The 21,583-nt window shown below is 37.6% G+C and overlaps 1 protein-coding gene across 1 annotated transcript in view; it reads left to right on the top strand.

The window, feature by feature from the left end:
• The window catches only part of PCDH15 (protocadherin related 15), a gene marked incomplete at its 5' end in the record, with an annotated part of 435,974 nt that overhangs the window by 318,073 nt on the left and 96,318 nt on the right, over nucleotides 1-21,583 (top strand). Inside the window, 2 exons of the mRNA XM_081330024.1 lie at nucleotides 12,554-12,663; nucleotides 12,845-12,985. Of these exons, the coding sequence (XP_081186150.1) occupies nucleotides 12,554-12,663; nucleotides 12,845-12,985 (251 nt within the window). The remainder of the gene's footprint in view (nucleotides 1-12,553; nucleotides 12,664-12,844; nucleotides 12,986-21,583) is intronic.

Raw genomic sequence — 21,583 nt, 5'->3', positions numbered from 1 at the left:
ACTAGAATATGCTAATACATGTTAGAGTTTACATCCTAGAATTTTGGTAGAAATATGTAACATACACAAAGGGTCTGGTTCTGTAAAAAAGCAGAAATTGATCACAAGTGCTTCGAGCGTTGGTTTATAAAACAGCACAGGTTTTTTCTCTTCTGGTCATCAGTGTCAGGAAAAAGGTGACGGGAAGTCAATTAAACAAAAGCTTACAACAGTTTTAATATAACATTGTCATTTGTGTTTTCTGGTTGTGCAATTGTCCTCTTCTGGCAAGTGTCCAAATACAAATGTTTGCCGCATATATGTGCTTTATACATAGGATGACCATGTTGTTAACTTTTTGGGGTGCCAAATGCAAAAACTATGTTGCTTCTTCTGTTGAGCTCAAACAAAAAAAACTCTACAGTGTATGTGGAAAAAGCCCCAAGTCAGCTGCCAGAGGAAAATATTTTTCCTGTTGTGTTGTTCAAGAGATGTGTTGAAGTGACTCCTTTGCTGTTCTTTCATTGATAAGTCTGTGTTCTAGACTCAAGTCAAAGCAAGCATAAGTTTCACCTGCTAGCCACAATGACAAAAAATAATGAAAGTCATAATGACATCATATAATATTTAGTGTATTCAAAGAAGCTTAAAATTCAAAACACCAGATATTAAAAAATACAACAAACAAGATATTAAAAAGAAAAGGTGTCTTAGAAAAAAAAAACTAACATACAGTATATACAGTATATAGAATCCTCCCTAATTGAATGCTGATTAATATAATATAACAATATTAGTTTCTCATCCTTTGCAAAACAGGCCAAAATAATTTTTAACTACTAAACTATTAAATCTGTTTACAGACTGCTAGCCTGTCAATTCTATACTATATTAATAACAAAACAGTTAACAGGAAAAACAACAATAATAAAAATATTATATAAAAATATAAAAGTAATAATAATAATAACAAGGGACAAAATTGAAATTCCAAAACTCTCTGTTAACCAACCAAAACTCTTATTGTTATTGTAATCAACTTGTGGAAAATTTACCGCCCCTTCAATTGCAGATCATCCCCCAAATTAACCCTAATTGGTCCTGGAACAAATATCCATGTTTGTTTCTTAATGTCGTCTCAGTTGCTGGTTGATTAAACGCAATAAGATCAATCTCAAAAACCCATCTATCTTCCCCAAAATAAGGGGTAAATAGGTCTTTTTAAAGGGGGTTAAAGAAGAGTGGGGAATGAACCTGTTACATTTAATAGGGGAATAATCACTTCTGGCTTTTTCTGGGAAGATAGTCATAATAAAATCAAAATGTTAACCATGGCCTTCAGTACTTGATTCTCAAAATAGATGAATGTCTCATGGGTTGTGTTATGATATCATCATTTGGTCATTCCCCACACTGACACCTATGAAAACAGATATTTTCCTCCTCTTTAGAATATGTAGCAAATAAAGATCCCTAATGTACGGTAATCTTGCTATTACCCTAAATTATCTTACACTTCCATTAATGCAGCTTTACATATTGGTACTTGGAATAGATATTTTCAGGTCAGCAGAATCACACTCCAATAAATAAGAACCGAATTTACACAAGAATGAGTACATAGCTGAAGGTATGATAAGCTGTGACTGTTTATGTTCTGGAATTGTACAGAAATGACTTACTAAAAAATTAAAATATTTCTGCATAAAAATGAAAAAAGAAAGCCTCCTTTGTTCCTTTATTCCATTTTAAAGAATTGTGAGGCCAGATGGAAAATTAGACCTAAAGGAGAAAATATTTTCATTGTTGTTGTTGTTTTATCTTCAGCATAATGGGGATGGCTCCTCATACAGGTTTCTAAATTTCTTTTAAGAGCTGTAACTATCAGAGGAGAACGTTGTAATTCCCTTCAACCAAGGCTTCTGGTGTCCAATTGTCTATGATTTTACTTTCCCCATGTTTTTCTTTTGTTGCACTTGTACTTTGGTCTGTGACCGCAAATAAATATATATATATTCTTCAGCATAAATTCACTTGCACTAGATTATCTTTTTAATAACTTAAAAGTTCAAAAGTGTGCTATTTTTTATTAATTAATGCATAGCTTCCCTTGTCCTCTTCTGCAGTTAGAAAGTCATAGTTGACAATCTTGAATTACTAATCTAGGCAATAAATTGCTAACTAAATGTGCAATCAATAATATTATGCATTGCCTGTGGACACATTTAACAGGTGTTTAGGCATTTTATTTTTGAGCACTAAATACAGTAACATATTTCAAATTTTTCCAAGGAGTGTAGTCGATCTTAGGCTGCACTTGGAGAGAGACGCCAATTCTTAAGAAACTTTTTAAAACTTGTTTTTTTTAATAAGAAAGTTGATGATCTTGTCAACTGATGCTGTAGTTTGTTTATTATTTTATTATTTAAATTTATATATAGCTGCCCATCTCATATATATTACTCTGCGCTGTTTACAGAACAATTATAACAGATATGTAAAGAACACTACAACAATTTAAAAAACAATGAACAAACCAATATTAAAAACAAAAGAAACCATCATAATCCCATTCATTCAGACAATCAGTACAGCCATTGAATTAGCTTTACCCTGCTTTTGTGTTTCCATGGAACAATTTATGTCTTCAGGGCTTTACAAAAAGCCTGTAGGGTTGTGGCCAACTCAGACTATGGGGGATGATATCCCTCAGAGCAGGTTCCAGAGCAGAAAAGTACTGCCACAGTGCCTAAAATGTGATGAGATGGGTTAGATATAATTGGGGGTACCCAGTTTATTAAAGGGGGGGTTGATCAGATTTTATGTAGGGTACAGAAAAATTCATTCAGTATATGATGGGTACATCAGAAAGCATCAAGTCATTAAACTACAATAAAAACTTTGTTTTTGTTAGACATCGGAAAAGACAGACATCCTTAGATATAAAGCCTCAAATGGCTAATTTCTGTTTCTTGAAATAGCTAATGGGCAAAGGAATCCTTTTGTCTTTTGTAAAATACGTTGCATGTCCTCCTATCCCACCCAGGTTTGTTTCTTTCAAGCACTTCAGAATACAGTCCTATTGTTCAGTTGCCTTCACCATTGTTTCTGAAAAGGCTAGTTTCTGTACATCAGAGGAAATGACTTACCTCCAAAGGAAAACAAACATTCCTGAACTCAGGGCTTTTTTTCTCATACAACGCTCAGAACTGGGTTCCGGAACCTTTTTTTTTGCAAAAACAAAAAAACAAAAACAAACAACCCAGCTCCCTTATTGGTTTTCCTAAGCCTATTGCAGGGCTAGCAATCTTGGCTCTTTTTAATGACTCGTGGACTTCAACTCCCAGAAATCCTGAGCCAGCCACGCTGAGGGGAAAGAGAGAGGTTTCCAAGCTGAGCCATGCTGGCTCAGGAATTCTGGGAGTTGAAGTCCATGAGTCATACAAGAGCCTGCACTAGAGGAGGACATTAACATTATTTACAGGATTACTTCTTTAGGAACTAAACTTTTAGAATCTAAAACAGCTAATTCAGAAAAGCCAACAGGAAAGAACCTCACATTTTTCATCTGCTTCTGTCTTTTGGAAGGTAAAATTAGATAACAAAATAATCTATTTCTTATGTTAACATCTCTGCAATGAAATCAAAGGTAACAGGAAAGAAATGAGAAACATTTTTCTCAATGTAATATGTCTAATTTAGCTGATTCTAGAAAAAAAATAGTATCTTTTGTACACTCTTGAAAACTATTTTGAATCTAAACAATTCTTAAGAATGAAATATTCTTAATTTGGACTTTACTTTTACTGTTTAGACTGTTGTGTGTTTTGAAAAATAGATTATTTAGAATCTAGTTATGTTGCACTTCAGTCTTTAAATAATTAACCTAGTATATACATAACAATATATGATGTTTTCCCTGGTGAGCTTAACATCAATAACAACATTTATTAAAAAGGCTAAAATAATTTCTGGGGGTATTATCTGTATAGTAAAATTTTGGACAAGCAGTGATCTTGTTACATATGTGCATAAGCGTAGTCAGTAGCATATGCAAAGAAACAAAAATAAGTCCAAAATATCTGTATTACATCCAGAAATGCCAACTTTGCAACCAATATTTCTCATCCATAACTTTGGCACCCTAAGGATACCTGCATACATGCAAATGTTTCTCTGGGATCAGTAACGCAACAGGGATTGCTTTTTCCTTCCAGTAACATATACCTAAAACCAGTTTATTGCATTTGGCAATTGTACTAAAAAAAATCTCATTCATTTAATTTGAAATCAAGTGAAAAATTGATTTAAATTATTTTATTAAAACAAATGGCAATTCTTTTATAAAAAGTTGCCTCAAACAAAATGAGTTTGACATACCTGCTCTAGATAGTTGAATGCTCCAAAATAAATTCTAGACCAGGCCTGTACATGCAGCCTACCAAGCACCCTTGGACAGAGCACAGACTTTTTTAAAAAAAGTAATAAAATCACCACCACTGCCCTGAAAGTCAGGTTGCCTAGTGCCTCCATGGCTTACTATGACCACAAGCTCCAACACTGTAGATGCTCCTCTAGTCACCAAATCATTGATTAGCCCACCAGCATTCCTTTGCAGACCACAAAGATTTTTAATTTATCAGTGTGGGCCTTTCCTTTCTACAAGATAATAATAATAATAATAATAATAATAATAATAATAATAATAATAATAATAATAATAATAATAATAATAATAATAAGAATAAGAATAAGAAGAAGAAGAAGAAGAAGAAGAAGAAGAAGAAGAAGAAGAAGAAGAAGAAGAAGAAGAAGAAGAAGAAGAAGAAGAAGAAGAAGAAGAAGTAGTTGGAAGGGACCTTGGAGGTCATCTAGTCCAGGAAACCCTATACCATTTCAGACTAATGGCTGGCCAGTCTCTTCTTAAAAACTTCCAGTGTTGGAACATTCACCACTTCTGGAGGCAGGTTGTTCCACTGGTTAGTTATTCTAACTGTCAGGAAATTTCTCCTTAGTTCTAGGTTGCTTCTCTCCTTGACTAGTTTCCATCCGTTGCTTCTTGTCCTGCCTTCAGGCACTTTGGAGAATAGCTTGACTCCCTCTTCTTTGTGGCAGCCCCTGAGATATTGGAACACTGCTATCATGTCACCCCTCACCCTTCTCTTCATTAAACTACACATACCCAATTCCAGCAACCGTTCCCTATATGTTTTAGCCTCCAGTCCCCCAATCATCTTTGTTGCTCTTCTCTGTACTCTTTCTAGAGTCTCGACATCTTTTTTACATCGTGGTGACCAAAACTGGATGCAATATTCCAGGTGTGGCCTTACCAAGGCATTGTAAAGTGGTATTAGTACTTCACTTGATCTTGATTCTATCCCTCTGTTAATACAGCCCAGCACTGTGTTGGCTTTTTTGGCAGCTGCAGCACACTGCTGGCTCATATTTAAGTGATTGTCCACTAGGACTCTGAGATCTCTCTCACAGTTACTACTATTGAGCAAGGTACCACCTATACTATACCTGTGCATTTGATTTTTCCTGCCTAAATGTAGAACCTTACTTTTTTCACAGTTGAATTTCATTTTGTTAGATTGTGCCCAGTGTTCGAGTCTGTCCAGATCCTCCTGTATCTTAAGCCTATCTTCTGGAGTATTGGCTATTCCTGCCAGCTTGGTGTTGTCTGCAAATTTGATGAGTTCCCCATCTATCCCCTCATCCAAGTTGTTGATGAAGATGTTGAAGAGCTGCACAGACCTCTTCTAGTTTTATCTCTTACCTTTCCGAGTTAACTCCTTGGTCTGTCATTGAGGAAGAATTGACTTTGTAGGGAAGCATATTATCATTTGATGTATACTTAACATATGTTCTACCTTTATTTAGCAATTATATAATATTTGTATGCAATCCATATGGCGAGGTTTGGGGAAACTTACAATAGAAAAAATATATTTTTAAAATCATAAGATTAAAACATCGCCTGGCCCGCACCACCTCTGCTGCCCGCATTGCGCAGCCCCGCCATATAGAGTGGGCTCTGCTGCTCCCACAGCACCAGCCGCACCGGCTCTGGCCCCAGGGAGGGGAGCCCGCCGCCAACACCCTTCACACCTGTGACTGCAGCAGCACTGCCCCCCCACCCCCCGCCTCCTGCGCCCGCCAAGATGACAGTTCTGGCACCTTTTTTTTTTTTAGAAAAAAAGCACTGCCTGAACTTAAATCCCAAAATTTTACATAAAGCCATGAGTCCAGAAGAATCCCCAGATTGCATATAGACTTTAGTATAGGGCAAGATTTTTTCGATAACTATGGGATTATTAATAAAAATAATTAATTATGATAATTACAAAGTATTATCTCTTAATAGAATTACAGCTCTGCTGTTCTTTCATATCGATCGCTGGTGTGAAAGTTCATAGATCCTTATCAGAACTTGTCAAAACTAAGGAATCAGATATAAATAATTTTGACATTTTGAGTAAAGACGTATAAATGTTATATTTCAGTAGGAAATTAGAAAAGCTATTAATACTCTTTAAGCAAATGTAAGAGTGTGTGTGTGTGTGTGTGTGTAATCCATCTTATTTATCTAGGGAGAATTTCACTTCATTTCAACCGAGAGAATAATCTTCCATAGTTTATTTACCTTTCAATTCTCACAATATGTAACTACTCAAGTTATTTAAAGAGGGTGGTATACTTTCCCACTTTAGTGATTCTGCTAAATCTGGGATAAAAATATTTAAATTGTGGTTTTTACCAAATTATTGCAAAGATTACACAAAGTTGCATTACACCTGATGTTATTAAGTCCCTCAGAATGAAGCTTGACATTTAAAGATAACAGGCCATGTCAGTGGTTCATTGTAATAAGTACAAAACTCCCTTGTCATCGCTTTTAGAGGTAAATACCGCTGAAAAGGTCAAAACTTTGTGAACTAATATGAGAAGTTTGAAGAGGGTCCATAGTGAAAAACCTCACAGCTCTATGGAACATTCTTTGCAAATAATGTCACTCACACTGGGAAAATATGTTTTATTGCAGTGACTTGGCATATCCAGAGACAAAAGCGTGCAAAAATGAAATAGTCTATCTTGAAATATTTATTTATTTTATTTATTTAATAATATTTCTATACCGCCCTTCTCCCGAGGGACTCAGGGCGGTGAACAGGGCAAGAATAAAAATACAAATTACAAAAGTTAAAACTAGATTAAATAAATGCCCACATACTAAAATACATCTATAAAACCTAGTAAAATAACAATAGCAAACCCCCCCCCCAATCCCCTCATCAGGCCAGGCCAGCTTGTTCAAAAAAGTATGTTTTTAGCTCGCGGCGAAAGGAGCGAAGGTCGGGCGCCATCCGGAGCTCAACCGGTAGCTGGTTCCATAGCTCCGGGGCACCCACAGAGAAGGATCTCCCCCTGGGGGCCACCAGTCGACATTCTCTGACCGGTGGCACCCTGAGGAGGCCCTCTCTGTGGGAACGCACATTTATAATAAAATGCATTCTCTGTGGGAACGCACATTTATAATAAAATGCATTTTTCCTTTGGTGAACATTGAAACATAGTTTTAATTATGGGGTATCTTTCATAGCATGGAACTGCCACCATAACAGGAAAGGATAATCCACATAATTGTCAAGGCTGCATCAGTTTACAGGAGCTAAACTGATAAATGAAATGTATGGATATCCATAGCTGGTGTTCACTGTCACACAAATAATTGAGTTTTTAATAATGTGTTTTCAAAAGCTGGGAGCAAAAAGGTTGCTCTGTAGATGTGCAAAAAGTTGGGTTTTATTTCATTCACAGTTGGGGACACTCAGGAGAATCCTGTGACAATTTATTTTGTTTTATCTTTATTTAAAGGAGAATGCTAAAGCCATAATCAATGAATTCCAGGCACTGCTATATACCGTAACTAGACATAAGACCTATATACAATAGCAATGTTCATGCTATATGTAATATTTATGTCTGACTCCTTCCTTTCCTGTATGACAGTTTTGTGTGGGAGAGCTGATCTCCATCCATCTTTTGGCTTTTTTCAGATGAACTGTATTATTGTTACACTGAGGATGCAAAAATGAGAACCCAACAGGATTTTAAAGTTTTTCAGCATTTTTTTCTGCCTTGTATCATTCAATGGGTTCAATTTGGCATCTATCCTGTACTTCTATTATAATTAACTTGGTTCTCAAAAGAGCGAGACTATAAAGAGAAGGGAATGATAAAGCTGTTTTACTTCAGAATTGATGATCAGAACACATTTACAAAAGCAAGGCTTATGCAGTCCTGCTGAAATAAATAAATCCACATAAATAAAAGCAAGTACTTCAAAAAATTTTTACAAAAGGGGGCCTTCATTCTAGTTGTGCTTGTAAGAAGCCCTCTTGGAGAATCCAAAAGCTGTTAATGTTTTAAAAGTGTAACTAAATCAATTTGGAATGCAACACACAGCTTCCTAATTAAAGATACCTACTTAAATTGCTTGAACTATAGTGATAACATATTGATTTCAAAACTCTGGCCCTGTGTTCAAATGCTAGTTTATTTATTGTTTAATAATATAGTAATGGTTTGCCTACACCAGGGTTCTCCATCACAAACAAGGCTATTAGAAGTGGAGAAAAACTGTTTCTGTGTCAGTGACAAGATCATTTATTTAGCATAGAACAAGATTGTTAATGCATGCTGAACCAACTAACTCATTCAATGTAAGAATTCAGTTTGCATTTAAAAGCACATCTGTATATTGCTTCTATGCAGTTGCTGTATCAATACTCAGATATTAAAGGCTGGAGAATCAAAGAATCACTAAACCTACAGGCCAGAATTAGCAATAAACTTCTGTTGAACCTTTTGATGGGGGAAGTCCTCTCTGTAGCTATTCTCCTAAATAAATGGAAGCTTCAAAGAAGGAAAAGCCATTTGAGCTATAATCTGAAATACAAATACAGTACAATTTCCAAATCAACTGGTGGATTATTTTTACCAACATATTTATACCAATTTCATCCAAAGTTTCAAGACCTCAACAATACGATTTCACTGAACTTTGAACCTGATTGCATTAGTTGGTGTTGTATGCACTCCCAACCTTGGCTTATGGTCACTCATTCAACACACTCACAGTCCTGGTTGACAGCCACACTCAAATCTCTTTCGACTGAACACTGACGCACAGCCATTTGCAATAAATAAATTTAAATTAACAGCAAAACTTTGTTGGTTAGAATGTACATTTGTTCTTTCTCACATACAGGTAATCCTCGACTTGCCATCACAATTGAGCGCAAAATTTCTGTTGCTAAGCAAAAATTTGTTAAATGAGTTTTGCTCCCCTTTATGACCTTTCTTGCCACAGTTGTTAAGTGAAATACCTCAGTTTTCAGTAACACGGTTGTTAAGTGACTCTGGCTTTCCAATTGGCTTCGCTTGTCAGAAGGACGCAACCACATGACCCTGGACACTGCAACCATGATACATATGAGTCAGTTGCCAAGCATCCAAATTTTACTCACGTGACCATGGGAATGCTACAAAGGTCATAAGTGTGAAAAATGTTCATAAGTCACTTTTTTCAGGGCCATTGTAACTTTGAATGGTCACTAAATGAACTGTTGTAAATTGAGGATGACCTCTACACTTATCCATGTCTTCTCAACTCCAGAAGGCTGTAGGCCAGAGGGACAGGAACCATCAGGTCAGGATCCAAGGGCAACTTAAAAAGTGGGTGGGCCTCAGGACCACTTTATCTCCCAAACAACTTGTTTTGTTGATTCACAAATCAACTACTCTTCCCTTATTGATTTTTAAGTCTGGCAGCAGTTGATGTGACTTGTGCTCAGGCCTAACGTTTTTTGTTTTTTTTGCCTTGTTCAGGAGACATTTTTTCCTTTTTTTCCTTAGCAACTTGCCTCTTCTCAGTTCTCCTGAGGGATCTTTTAGACGAGGTTCCTGGCTTTTATCCACCCTGCTTGTGTGCCTGCTTCATCTTAAAGTGTGGTAGCTTCAGCCTAGTCTCACATATGCTCAAGGAAACGAAACCAGTAAAGTCCAATTACATTTGAGTTACAAAGAAAATATGCATTTGGACATTTCTCTGGGCACTTTACTGTACTTCAAATTGTCATATGCTAAATGGAAAAAAAAAATCTCCCAATCAATGGAAGCCGCGGGATTCTCAACGCCTTTAGAAATGTTAGAATGTTAAAGTTATAGGGGCATTATTATTATTCTTTAAAAGGTGCCAAAAGCCAACAAAGATCAAAAGAATGGTTTAAAAGGTTTTTACATTTTTCAAACATTTCATTTAGAAGTACAGACATGGAAAGAGTCAATCTGCTACGTGTGAAAATAACAAATCAGGGAGGGAAAAAAGTTTTTAAGATTTGCAGATATGACTTGCTTACAATTAAGAAAAATCATCTGCCATCCCAACCTGAATCCAGTAGTTATTATTAAGCATATAGCCCACCAGAAAAAATAAGAAAAAAATCAACTAAATTCCATAGACTGTGAGTGGATATATTGTAATAACTTCCCTGACCATGCCTGTAGATTTAGTCTCAGATGGTTGGAGAATTCAATTATTGTGTCTTGGGATACAAGTCATCATTTATATTGAAGATGCTAGCTTCATTAGGAAGCTTAGTGTGCTATTGTGTGATCTCCATGCAGCACTGAGTTTACAGAGGCTGTCATCAAATATTCACATAGGAACAGGATATTGAGGGGTGATCAATTTACCTTTCCTCCAGCATGATTACACAATTACAAGGTGAAGTTTGATCTAGTATAAATCCCCCTGCAAGAATAAGAAGGTTTCTAAGATAATATACTTCTCAGATTGAATCTTAATAGCTAGCTAGCACAGCTGTTCAGGATGATTAAGAAGTTATGGTGATGGTGTTGAAGCTTCAAGTATCCATTATAAAAATATGAGAGGAATTTGATGGAGGTGGAGTTCATGCTGACTTTTGACACAGATGACACTGAGATGTTTGGAGCTTCATCTGCTATAATTTAATGAGATTCCTTTTTTTGAGTCAACAGCAGTTTTATTCCTGACCATCTCAGCTTATTTGAGTTAACTAGAGTGGTGAGCATCTTTTTGCGTAAATGTACTGTTGGACTTAAAAGAAGCAGTAGTTCCCACCTTCTGAAATCTTCTATGGATCCAAAGGATTTCATCAACTATTTCAAGTCATAAAAAACAAACTTTTCAGGGCAAAGGTTTTTAGAGTATAAAATATATGCAACTATTGTCATTTTCAGCTATCATCATTGTCACTGTCACACAGTCAGTAGCTTAATTTGCAGTAGCGGTCTCAGTAGCTTAATTTGGGCCTAGTTTGGAAACAGAATCAGACTGAAGATCAGTTTTGCTGGAAAATAGAAAAAAAGGAAGTGTGGCTCTATTTATCTTGCCCAATCTTTCAGCTGCTTTTACAATTGTCAAGCACAGTATCTTTCTAAACTGTGAGCTGAAATTTTCACTAGTACTTACAGGGATAGACACAGAAAATAGCAGTTGTTCCTCTGCACAATGGTGACTATGCCATGAGATGTCTCATAGCAATGGTTGTTCAACAGCTATCTGAACATCCTGGAGTTGGTCATGAAAAGTTTTGGTATCATCAGTAAATGCTCAGCTCTACTTCAGTAGAGAATAAAGAGGATGACTTTGATGGAGACAGAGAAGATCTGTTACCAAGGCAACAAATAGATAATCATTGCAGAAGTCCTGATGAGGAAGGGATCAAATAGTCCCTGAATTCAAATTCAACTGAAGCTAAAAGTTGAGGAGTAACACACTTAGATTTGCAAGATGTAAATAAAAGTAGTTTTAGATCACCTGGCACCTGTTTCTTAGTCTGGACTACCTCATATGATTGACGATGTCTAAACTCAGTGTAAGCAAATTGCCAAATACAATTAAAGAAACTACAGTGCTATTAATTAGGTTTCAGGTTCTGCTTATAACATCAAGCCCCTAAACAATCTGTGATCTCAGAATGTTGTCCGACTACCTTCCCTGTTGCCCATCTTGCATTTATGGATGCAACTTCTCTATCACAGCACCTTTGCTTGGCAGTGCTCTACCCCATGAAATTTGAGAGACACTGGCGTTCTTGGGCTGCCATGAAATAGACTTTATTGTTATTATTTGATGTTTCCATCATCAGAGATCTAATGATCCTAGGAAAATAGCAACAACAATTATGAAAGACTGAATGTATTGCGTCTTCCTACTTGTGCACTTTTCAGCGTCAGCAGACCGGATAGTGGGAAATACCTTGCTAGATTAGATGGATTTTGGCTTTTAAAGTTGAATATGACTACACTACTTGTTAAACTACTGAATATGTATTCCACTTATTTGCCATTCACACTGTCAGTGTTAATTTCTGCAAATGTTGATGCTTTATTCTCATTCCTTTGATTGGTTTACATGTAGCTTTCAATTTCTACTTCAGTTTCATAGATACATTGAATATTTCAGGACAATTTTGACAATGTGACCAAAATAAATAACAATCTATTTCAACTAATTCTGTAGGCCCCCACCTGTGCATGAAGGTGCCCCCAAAGGAACCCAAGTGGTTGTGGTAACAGCTGCTGCCTTGAATCAAACAATTATCTATTCCATTGTTTCAGGAAATGAAGATGGTAAGTTAAAGTGGTCTTGCATTTGGTCTCAGTAGAGTATATTTTTAAGGAAGAGGGGGAGGAGGGTGAAAGTAAAAAATCCAAAATGGAAAAAAAGTTAATTACATACATGTATAATTTTAAAGAAGCTATTTTATCCATGCCTAAAATGTCTATAACACCTTCTTTTTTTGCATTCTAGGAATGTTTGCCATTAACAATAGAACAGGAGTTATCTCCATTCAAAAATCTCTGGATTATGAAACTGCCAAAAAATATTTGCTTCGGGTGCAAGCAGATTCATTGATAGTAGTCCGTTCTAATTTGCCAGTGCCATCCAAAAGTAAGTTAATTTATCTTTCGTTCTTTCCTTCCTTCCTTCCCCAAAATGTGATATCTGTTGTTCTTTTCCTGAAAAAAAATTAAATAAAATTAACAAATAAAATTAACTTTTTATTTGATTATACAGTATCTGCTATGCTAAACATAGGGGGTTATAAAGCCTTGAATCAATGAGATAGGAATAAGGTCCACCCTCTTCAAATCTCAGGACAGATGTCACCCTATAATATTGATATAATATGGAAGATCATGAGCAATATATAAAATATAAAATGAATAAAATATATACATTTTATTTTCATTAAAGATGGAGATATAAGTTCAATGTTAAAAGTTTCTTAGGATTATTCCAGGGGGGAAAAAAACATCATTACTGAAATGAAAAACAAGAATTAAACATTGCAGTTCTTAACAATGAGGTAGAAAGCTATGGAGAGACACCATAATTTCTGAAAACTAGTTGTTCCAGCAATTTCCATGTGGAAGAAAGCCTTTATTTTTCCTGCTTCTTAGCAGTTCAGTACTTACAATATGTTTTTATTTATATTTTTTCCTCCCAAAGAAATGAAGGGTAAACAAACTATCTCAGCACCAAAGCTTATATGGATTAGTTGCGAATTTCAACAACTAATAAGCAAAGCCAGAAGGACCTCGGCTTGAATAGATCTAAGACTTAATAACATATACCAATAGAATTTTCAATTTCTATTTCTATCAACATTGAAAATGAAAGTTATACAGCCTTACATTTTCCAAGGATCTCTTCAAGACTTTTGAGGCGTACCTTTCCAACTCTGCAGCTTTTGTTTTTTGGATTGGGATTAGTGTTTAATAACATCTACTGGGGAAAGTCAAAACAGGACAGATAGTTTTCCCAGCATTTGGGGGGGGATACGATGTCATCACATGTGGTCTACAAAAGCTTGAAGAAATGTTATGCTTTAAATCTTGATGTCAATGCAAAAACACCATGACACTTGAGCTAAGTCTTGGGGGTCCATGGCCATGGTCCATTGTATTAGTTGTTGAAATTCACAAAAGTATTTACTGTAAATGAGGTCCGTGGTGAAGAAAAGGTTGAGAACCACTGACATAAGGTAACTGGCACTTTTTGATAATCTTAAATAAACATTCTTAGAATTAAATAATAGTGAAATACATTCTGAATTATAAACAGAAATTATTAGAAATGTGTGTGATACTCTGATTTATGAAGATCTACTGGCTTCAACCCAATTACCAAACTCAATGAGCTAAAGTAATAAAACAAATAATGGTATTTTATAGGTTATTCTATTTTTACACAAAAATAGAAAGATTGCATTTTTTTTTCTTTTTAATTTACCTTCCCTACAGAAAGGAAACCGCTTTTGCTTCTTTTCCTTTTGGCTATATAACTTTTAGACCAAACTAATTTGCATATTTCTATTTACCTTCCAGTTTATAGCAGAAGCGAAATGTAATAAAAACTTGGGTTTGTTCTTATATATTCATTACAGAAGAATTGGATTGTCTCCCTTATTGACTGTTGCCCATTATAAACACATTATGCAGTTAATGGGGAATACTTTAATGGAAAAGGCCTTGATTTCAATATGACATTGTTTGTATGCCAGAGGTCCTAGGTCCAATATATGAAACCCTGGAGAATAGTAATTGTAAGTCCTATTGAATTACTAGATGGATCATTCATGTAATTTTGTGTAAAGGAGCTCATACTGTTATAATTTTCTACCATAAAATATGCTTTAAGAATAAAGAGTAAACTTCAAAGAAATAATGATTCAGAGGATGTATTGTAAACAATTGTTTGCGTTAATCCAGTGTTCCATTTGACATTAAATCATAATAATCATAAACCAAAAGATTACATAATACATCTTGCAGGAACATCAAATATTTGGCTAAATACAACGAACTTCAAAGCAATTAAGATCATTTTTTTTGATGAGGACAAAAAAAACTTCTCGCATTTCATTTTATATTTTTGTTACAAGGGTTTCTCCTAATTTTTTTTTGTTCCTAAATGATATGGTACAAATAATGCTTAAGATGAAGTGATTGAGTTAAATTATTTTTTAAAAAAAATAACTAACAAATAATACCTTTCATTCCATTAGAATTGCTAGTTCTTCCAGGGGAAATAAATGTATACAGTATTTGTGTTTCAGTGAATATCTACCTGTATGTTACGTTTCTTGCCTTCTACTATAGAAGACAAGAAATTTAACATAATTAATATAACAGGGGATCGAGCATTTTAGAAAGTGAGAAACTTGAAAAAAATATTTATGTCCTGAAACAGCATTAAATAATATAAAACCGTATTCTGAAGCTTCTTCTTTTTTCTTTATTAGCCAAATTTATATGCCCTTCTGCTATTCTTAGTCCTTGAATGTTGCCAGGGAAATCTCTCAATATTGGCAAGAAAGACCATAAAAACTCTAGAAAGGGTACAGAGAAGAGCAACAAAGATGATTAGGGGGCTGGAGGCTAAAACATATAAGGAACGGTTGCTGGAATTGGGTATGTGTAGTTTAACGAAGAGAAGGGTGAGGGGTGACATGATAGCAGTGTTCCAATATCTCAGGGGCTGCCACAAAGAAGAGGGAGCCAAGCTATTCTCCAAAGCACCTGAAAGCAGGACAAGAAGCAATGGATGGAAACTAGTCAAGGAGAGAAGCAACCTAGAACTAAGGAGAAACTTCCTAACAGTTAGAACAATTAACCAGTGGAACAACCTGCCTCCAGAAGTGGTGAATGCTCCAACACTGGAAGTTTTTAAGAAGAGACTGGACAGCCATTTGCCTGAAATGGTATAGGGTTTCCTGCCTGAGCAGGGGGTTGGACTAGATCAGGGATCAGCAACCTGAAACAGTGAAAGAGCCACTCGGAACCGGTTCCCTCACAAAAGGAAAAACTAGGAGCCGCAAAAAATGTGTGCACATGTGCATACATGCGCACATGCGCAGAACAGGGTTTGACTGAAGAGTGGAGCCAAGGCGAGATATGCACCTACCCTGCATATTTGAATTGATTGGTTGAACTTTTTTAGTCCCACTTTTTTTTTTTGGGACTGCACATGGCAGAGGACTGGGAGCCGCAGGAGACGGCTGAAAGAGCCGCATGCGGCTCCGGAGCCGCGGGTTGCAGACCTGTGGACTAGATGAACTCCAAGGTCCCTTCCAACTTCTTCTTCTTCTTCTTCTTCTTCTTCTTCTTCTTCTTCTTATTCTTCTTCTTCTTCTTCTTCTTCTTCTTCTTCTTCTTATTATTATTATTATTATTATTATTATTATTATTATTATTATTATTATTATTATTATTATTATTACACAAAACTCACTTAACAACTGCATCACTTGACAACAGAAATGTTGGACTCAACCTGTAGATCAGGGATGTCAAACAGCTGGCCTGTGGGCCAGTTGCATCATACAGAGGCCGCACCCACCCCAGTTCCGGCAATGCAAAACAAGTTGCAATACATCGCAACACCTCACTTGACATGGTGAGTTTGACATCTGTGCTGTAGATGCTATTACAGAGAGAACCATCCTTTCTTATCAGAGATTTCAGAGTATCAGAGTATCTTAGCTGATGAATATGATCTGACATTTTGAGAAGCTGCCATGGAATAACTGAAATGTTATCCATAGCTAGCCATGTAATAACTATTTATTGAAACATGAGATTGTTACTGTAATGTATTGGGCTTGAGTGTAACACCATGTGGTAAGCTGGAGCTAGCTAACGGCCCCCAGGGCCTCAGACACCCCGTCTCCAGTGCTGCTTTTGGCTGCCCTTAGGTGGCAATAGGTTGCTTTAAACCTATTGGCTGCCGCCTAGGGGCCAGGCTATAAATTGCTGCAGCTGCAGCCCAGTTCTCCGGTTCAGATCCTGCAAGAAATAAACCATGCTCTTTGCTGAACTCTCTCACCTCGTCTTCATTCCTGCGCAACGAACCCAGTACACAACACTGGCGACGAAGGTGGGATCCTGCTTCTCCGTCGGAGCTGAAAGTCACTAGGGGAGAGGCAGTGCGCGCCTGGCGGGAAAAGCAATTTCCCCCCCCCACGGTTGGCTAGCAAGCTACGCTAGTGACCACGCACTCAGAGGACCAGTCCCTGAGCAACGGAGAGGCAGGATTTGAAGACGCAGGAGCCAGCCGCAAAGACCAGCAGAATGCCCAACGTCGGAAGGCTGCGAGAATTTGATATGAAGAAGCCAGAAGCATGGCCCTCATACCTGTCCCAGGTCGAAAACTACCTCTGGGCGAATCAGGTTGCAGAGGACGGACTGAAGGCCGCCACGCTGCTCTGTGTGTGCAGCCCAGCGACGTTCGATCTGGCCAAAAACCTGTTCGCGCCCATACCTCTGGAATCCATCTCCTACGCCAAACTGAAGAAGAAGCTCAGAGAACACTTCCAACCGAAGATGTCGGTGATTGCTTGGCGCTATGCCTTCGAACAATGAATACAGCAGCAGGGAGAGACCGCATCCGAATACATTGCGGCCTTGAGGCAGGCTGCACGCCTCTGTCGATTTTCAGACATCGAAGAGCGACATCAAGACCAGCTCGTCTGCGGCCTCCGCAACAGAGAGTTACACAACAGTTACCCCATCACCTTCATGAACTTCTCAGCATACTCTCTTCAACATACTCTAATTTACCTTTGATAGGAGGAGGGGCATAGGGGATAAACTGACATAGCACACAACTATCTCTGTTTTTGTATGTATCTAATTTGGAACCGCAGGGACGCGGTGGCTCAGTGGGTTAGGACGCTGAGCTTGTCGATCAGAAGGTCGGCAGTTTGGCGGGTCGAATCCCGAGTGCCGCGTAGCAGAGTGAGCGCCTGTTACTCATCCCAGCTTCTGCCAACCTAGCAGTTCGAAAGCACGTAAAAAGGCAAGTAGAAAAATAGGGACCACTCCGGTGGGAAGGTAACAGAGTTCCGTGCGCCTTTGGCGTCTAGTCATGCCGGCCACATGACCACGGAGACGTCCTCGGACAAGCGCTGGCTCTTCGGCTTTGAAACGGAGATGAGCACCGGCCCCTAGAGTCGGAAACGACTAGCACGTATGTGCGGGGGAACCTTTACCTTTACCTTTATAATTTGGAACCCAGATGTATTCTTGGAAATAAGGAGTTTGATAGGAACCAAGTTAGGTGTCCTTCCACCATAACCTGGATGGGTTCTATATAAGTACACTCTTGTAAACTACAGTAGGTCACAGATGAAACACCGCTGATGTAATAATAATGAACAAAGAAAAGAAAATAACATGATGTTTTACAGGTAATCCTTTTTTATACGGTGCCAGAACTTTCACAAAAGACCATTTTTCTTTTGGTGTATAATGTTCGTGCTGTATTCATGCTGGCCATTTTTGCTTTGATTGCCTCTTTTTCTGATCTGTGAACAAAGTGATATTTTGGGGATCAAAGCTCCTTTCCTGGGATTACTAACAAGACATCTGTGCAGAAATAGTCGTTTTACTTCTTCCTGGCTTCACAGCTTTTCGGCCAATTTGTAAAAACATTCAAAACACACCTCTCTTGCTTGGAAGCTAAGTACAAAAAAGCATCATGTGAAATGGCTGGAAGATCACAGGAGAGGCCAGACCTGCTTATAGAAACAAGCCCCCAGGCTGTGGACCAGTACCGGGCCGCAGCATGCCAGCAACCGGGCTGCACAAACAAGCAAAGCCCCATCCACAAGATGCAGGCAGCACACAAAACCATGCACCCTCCGGTCTGCTGAAAAACCTCTTCCCCATTGACTTTGCTTGTCAGATGGTTGCAAAACTGATCACATGACCCCGGGACACTGCAACCGTCATAAATACGAGTCAGTCACCAAGCGTCTGAATTTTGATCACATGACCATGGGGGTGCTGCAACAGTCAGAAGTGTGAAAAACGATCATGAGTCACTTTTTTCAGTGCCAAGTTGTAACTTCAAACGGTCATATTTCAAAAAAGATTAGTAGCTTTTTGGTGAAGAAGCGCATGCACTATCGTAAGTAATAGTGGCGAATATCTGTAGCTCTGATGTAGGATGAGGGTGAAGGTTTGTCCTCTTTCTACCCAAGTGAATCAAGGAAACCCTATCTGAGGCTGTTTCATCCTCCTTTGCCTAAAGAAGAATTTCTTGCATATTTCTGTCAAGATCATCTTCTTTAATCTCAACAGGTACATAGTTTTGAGTGATCCATCCCTATGTCAGCCCTTTGAGGTAGACCAGAATATGAATTATTAAATGGTTACAGTAACTGATTCTTTGCAAGCACCTCACATTTCTGCTTTTGGCTTTGATTTTATTTTTTTTAATATGACCATTGTCTTGGTTAGGGTTTTTACTGCTGTTTCCTCAAGGTTATTTTCACAGTCCATTGCCCAGTGTCACTAGAGACCCGGTCGGCCTTGTCGGTACTGAATGTCTTTCATTAATTCCATTCATTCATCAACTGTACCCTTTCCTGGACAGAGACAACCTCGCCACAGTTTTTCATACTCCAGTAACTTTCCCCTGGATTATTGCAATGGATTGCTTGTGTTGCTGTCTTGGAAGACTGGAATCTTTACTTGGTTCAAAATAAAGCTTACTGAGATCAGCTCATATAATCATATTATAGCAATTGCTACAGTACTTAGGGTTATATACCACCCTATAGTGTTTTACAGCAGAGGCACCCAACCTTTTGGGGCACCAGGGACCAGTTCTGTGGAGAACGGTTTTTCCGCAGACCAGAGGGGCCGTGGTTTTGTGTGCTGCCTGCATCCAGCAGATGGGGGTTCACTTGTCTGCATGGCCCAGTTGCTGGTGTGCCGCGGCCCAGTGCCAGTCCACGGACCGGGGGTTGGGGACCCCTGTTTTACAGCACTCTCTGGGTGCTTTACAATGTCAGCGTATTGCCCCCAACAATCTGTGTCCTCATTTTACTGACTTAGGAAGGATGGAAGGCTGAACCAACCTTGAGCCCATCAGGATCAAACTCTAGGCTGTGGGCAGAGCTTGCTTGCAATACTGCATTCTAATCAGTGCACTATCAGGGCTCCTTATATTATGCTTATATTACTTTGCCATGCAGTCTAGCTGCTGGTCTACTGAAACCTTCACCGGCTTCAGAGCAGATTACCTAAAAGAGCATCTTCTCCTGTATCACCTACCTGGACCCTAAGATCTTAAAATGAGACCCTCCCCAAGGTCCTCCCATCAAAGTCATTGAGGTGGTTCTGAGTAAGAGAAGGGAAATTTTCCTGTAGTGAACACCCTGCTTTTGAAAATAGTGAGTTCTGGTCTGCTGGTACCCATATTAGCATCCTTTTGGCAGCAGATTTTTTTTATTATTATTTTCCCAGGCTTTTAAATAACATTTAAATGCATTCTAATCCTATATTGTTCATATTGTTTTAGGTTTGGAGAACAGCCTTGTTCCTGCCTAGTTTTGTATTTATTTGATTTTATTACATAGGTTTAACTAGAATTATATTTCTTGTTTAGAAAGTTTTGGTTCTGGGAGAAAAATTAATTTTTTAAAAAATAGTCTCAAAGAAATATTGCAGTCAAGGGGAAGGTCACAAAGCTGAGAGCAATAAAATAAATTTAAATTTAAAAAAGAGAAGGAGATTATGAGAACATTACAAAAGGTCCATTAATATCTAAAACTATATTTGTTAGGCAATTTTTAAAGGCAGCCAGCATGTACTAAGGTAAGGTCAAACCAGGTGTAGCATTATGACATCTTTTTTTTTAGTTTCAAATTTCATAGCTTTACAAAATTGTTCCCTTAGTTTCAGTTTCAATGCAACATAATATGATAATTATAGTGTGCCTAGCTTGAGTTTAAGGATGGGAGAATATATATCTGTATAACGCATGTACTAAAAGCATGATGTAAAATGAAGATTTTTATTAATGGTACATTGCTTTAATATAATACAATTCAAGGTGAACTGTATATTTTTATGTGAAGGTTATAGGAAATCTTCTCTCAGAGTGTTAGAATCATACAGTTGGAAAGGACCTAAGAGATCATCAGTGCAACCCTTTGCACACTGCAGGATTCACTACACCTTATGCAACAAATGATTGTCCAGCCTCTGTTTGAAAATCTCCAGGGAAGGGGAAGAAACCAGTTAATAAGTAAAAGTTTTCACTGATTGACAGCGCTTACCGTCAATATGTTTTTCCTAATGTCTAATCTGTATCTATATCCTTGAAGTTCAATCCAGTTACCCTCTGGAAAAAATAAGAATAAATCCTCTACAATGTTTGGAAAATTTAAGACAGCTATCATGTTGCCTTTCATCTTTCTCTACTGCACATTAAACGTAGTTGTGCATATGTGTGTGCATATGTATACATTATAATATGAACAAACCATATTTTATAAATGTTTGAGCACTCTTTCATTGTTGAAAAAAAGCAACAGCCACCCCAATCCTAAACAGATCAAAATCCAGAATTAAAATCAAATTTGGATTGTGTTCAGTTTGCAAACGGAGGGATTTTTGCATTACAATCAATTAAGGAGCAACAAGCTTTGGATGCAAGAATGCACAGGTAATCCTTGCTTACCATTGGTTTTGT

This window comes from Vipera berus (assembly GCF_964194415.1).
Source record: "Vipera berus genome assembly, chromosome: 5".
In the NCBI taxonomy this organism is placed as follows: Eukaryota; Metazoa; Chordata; class Lepidosauria; order Squamata; family Viperidae; genus Vipera; species Vipera berus.
This window is presented reverse-complemented; position numbering and strand designations above follow the sequence as displayed.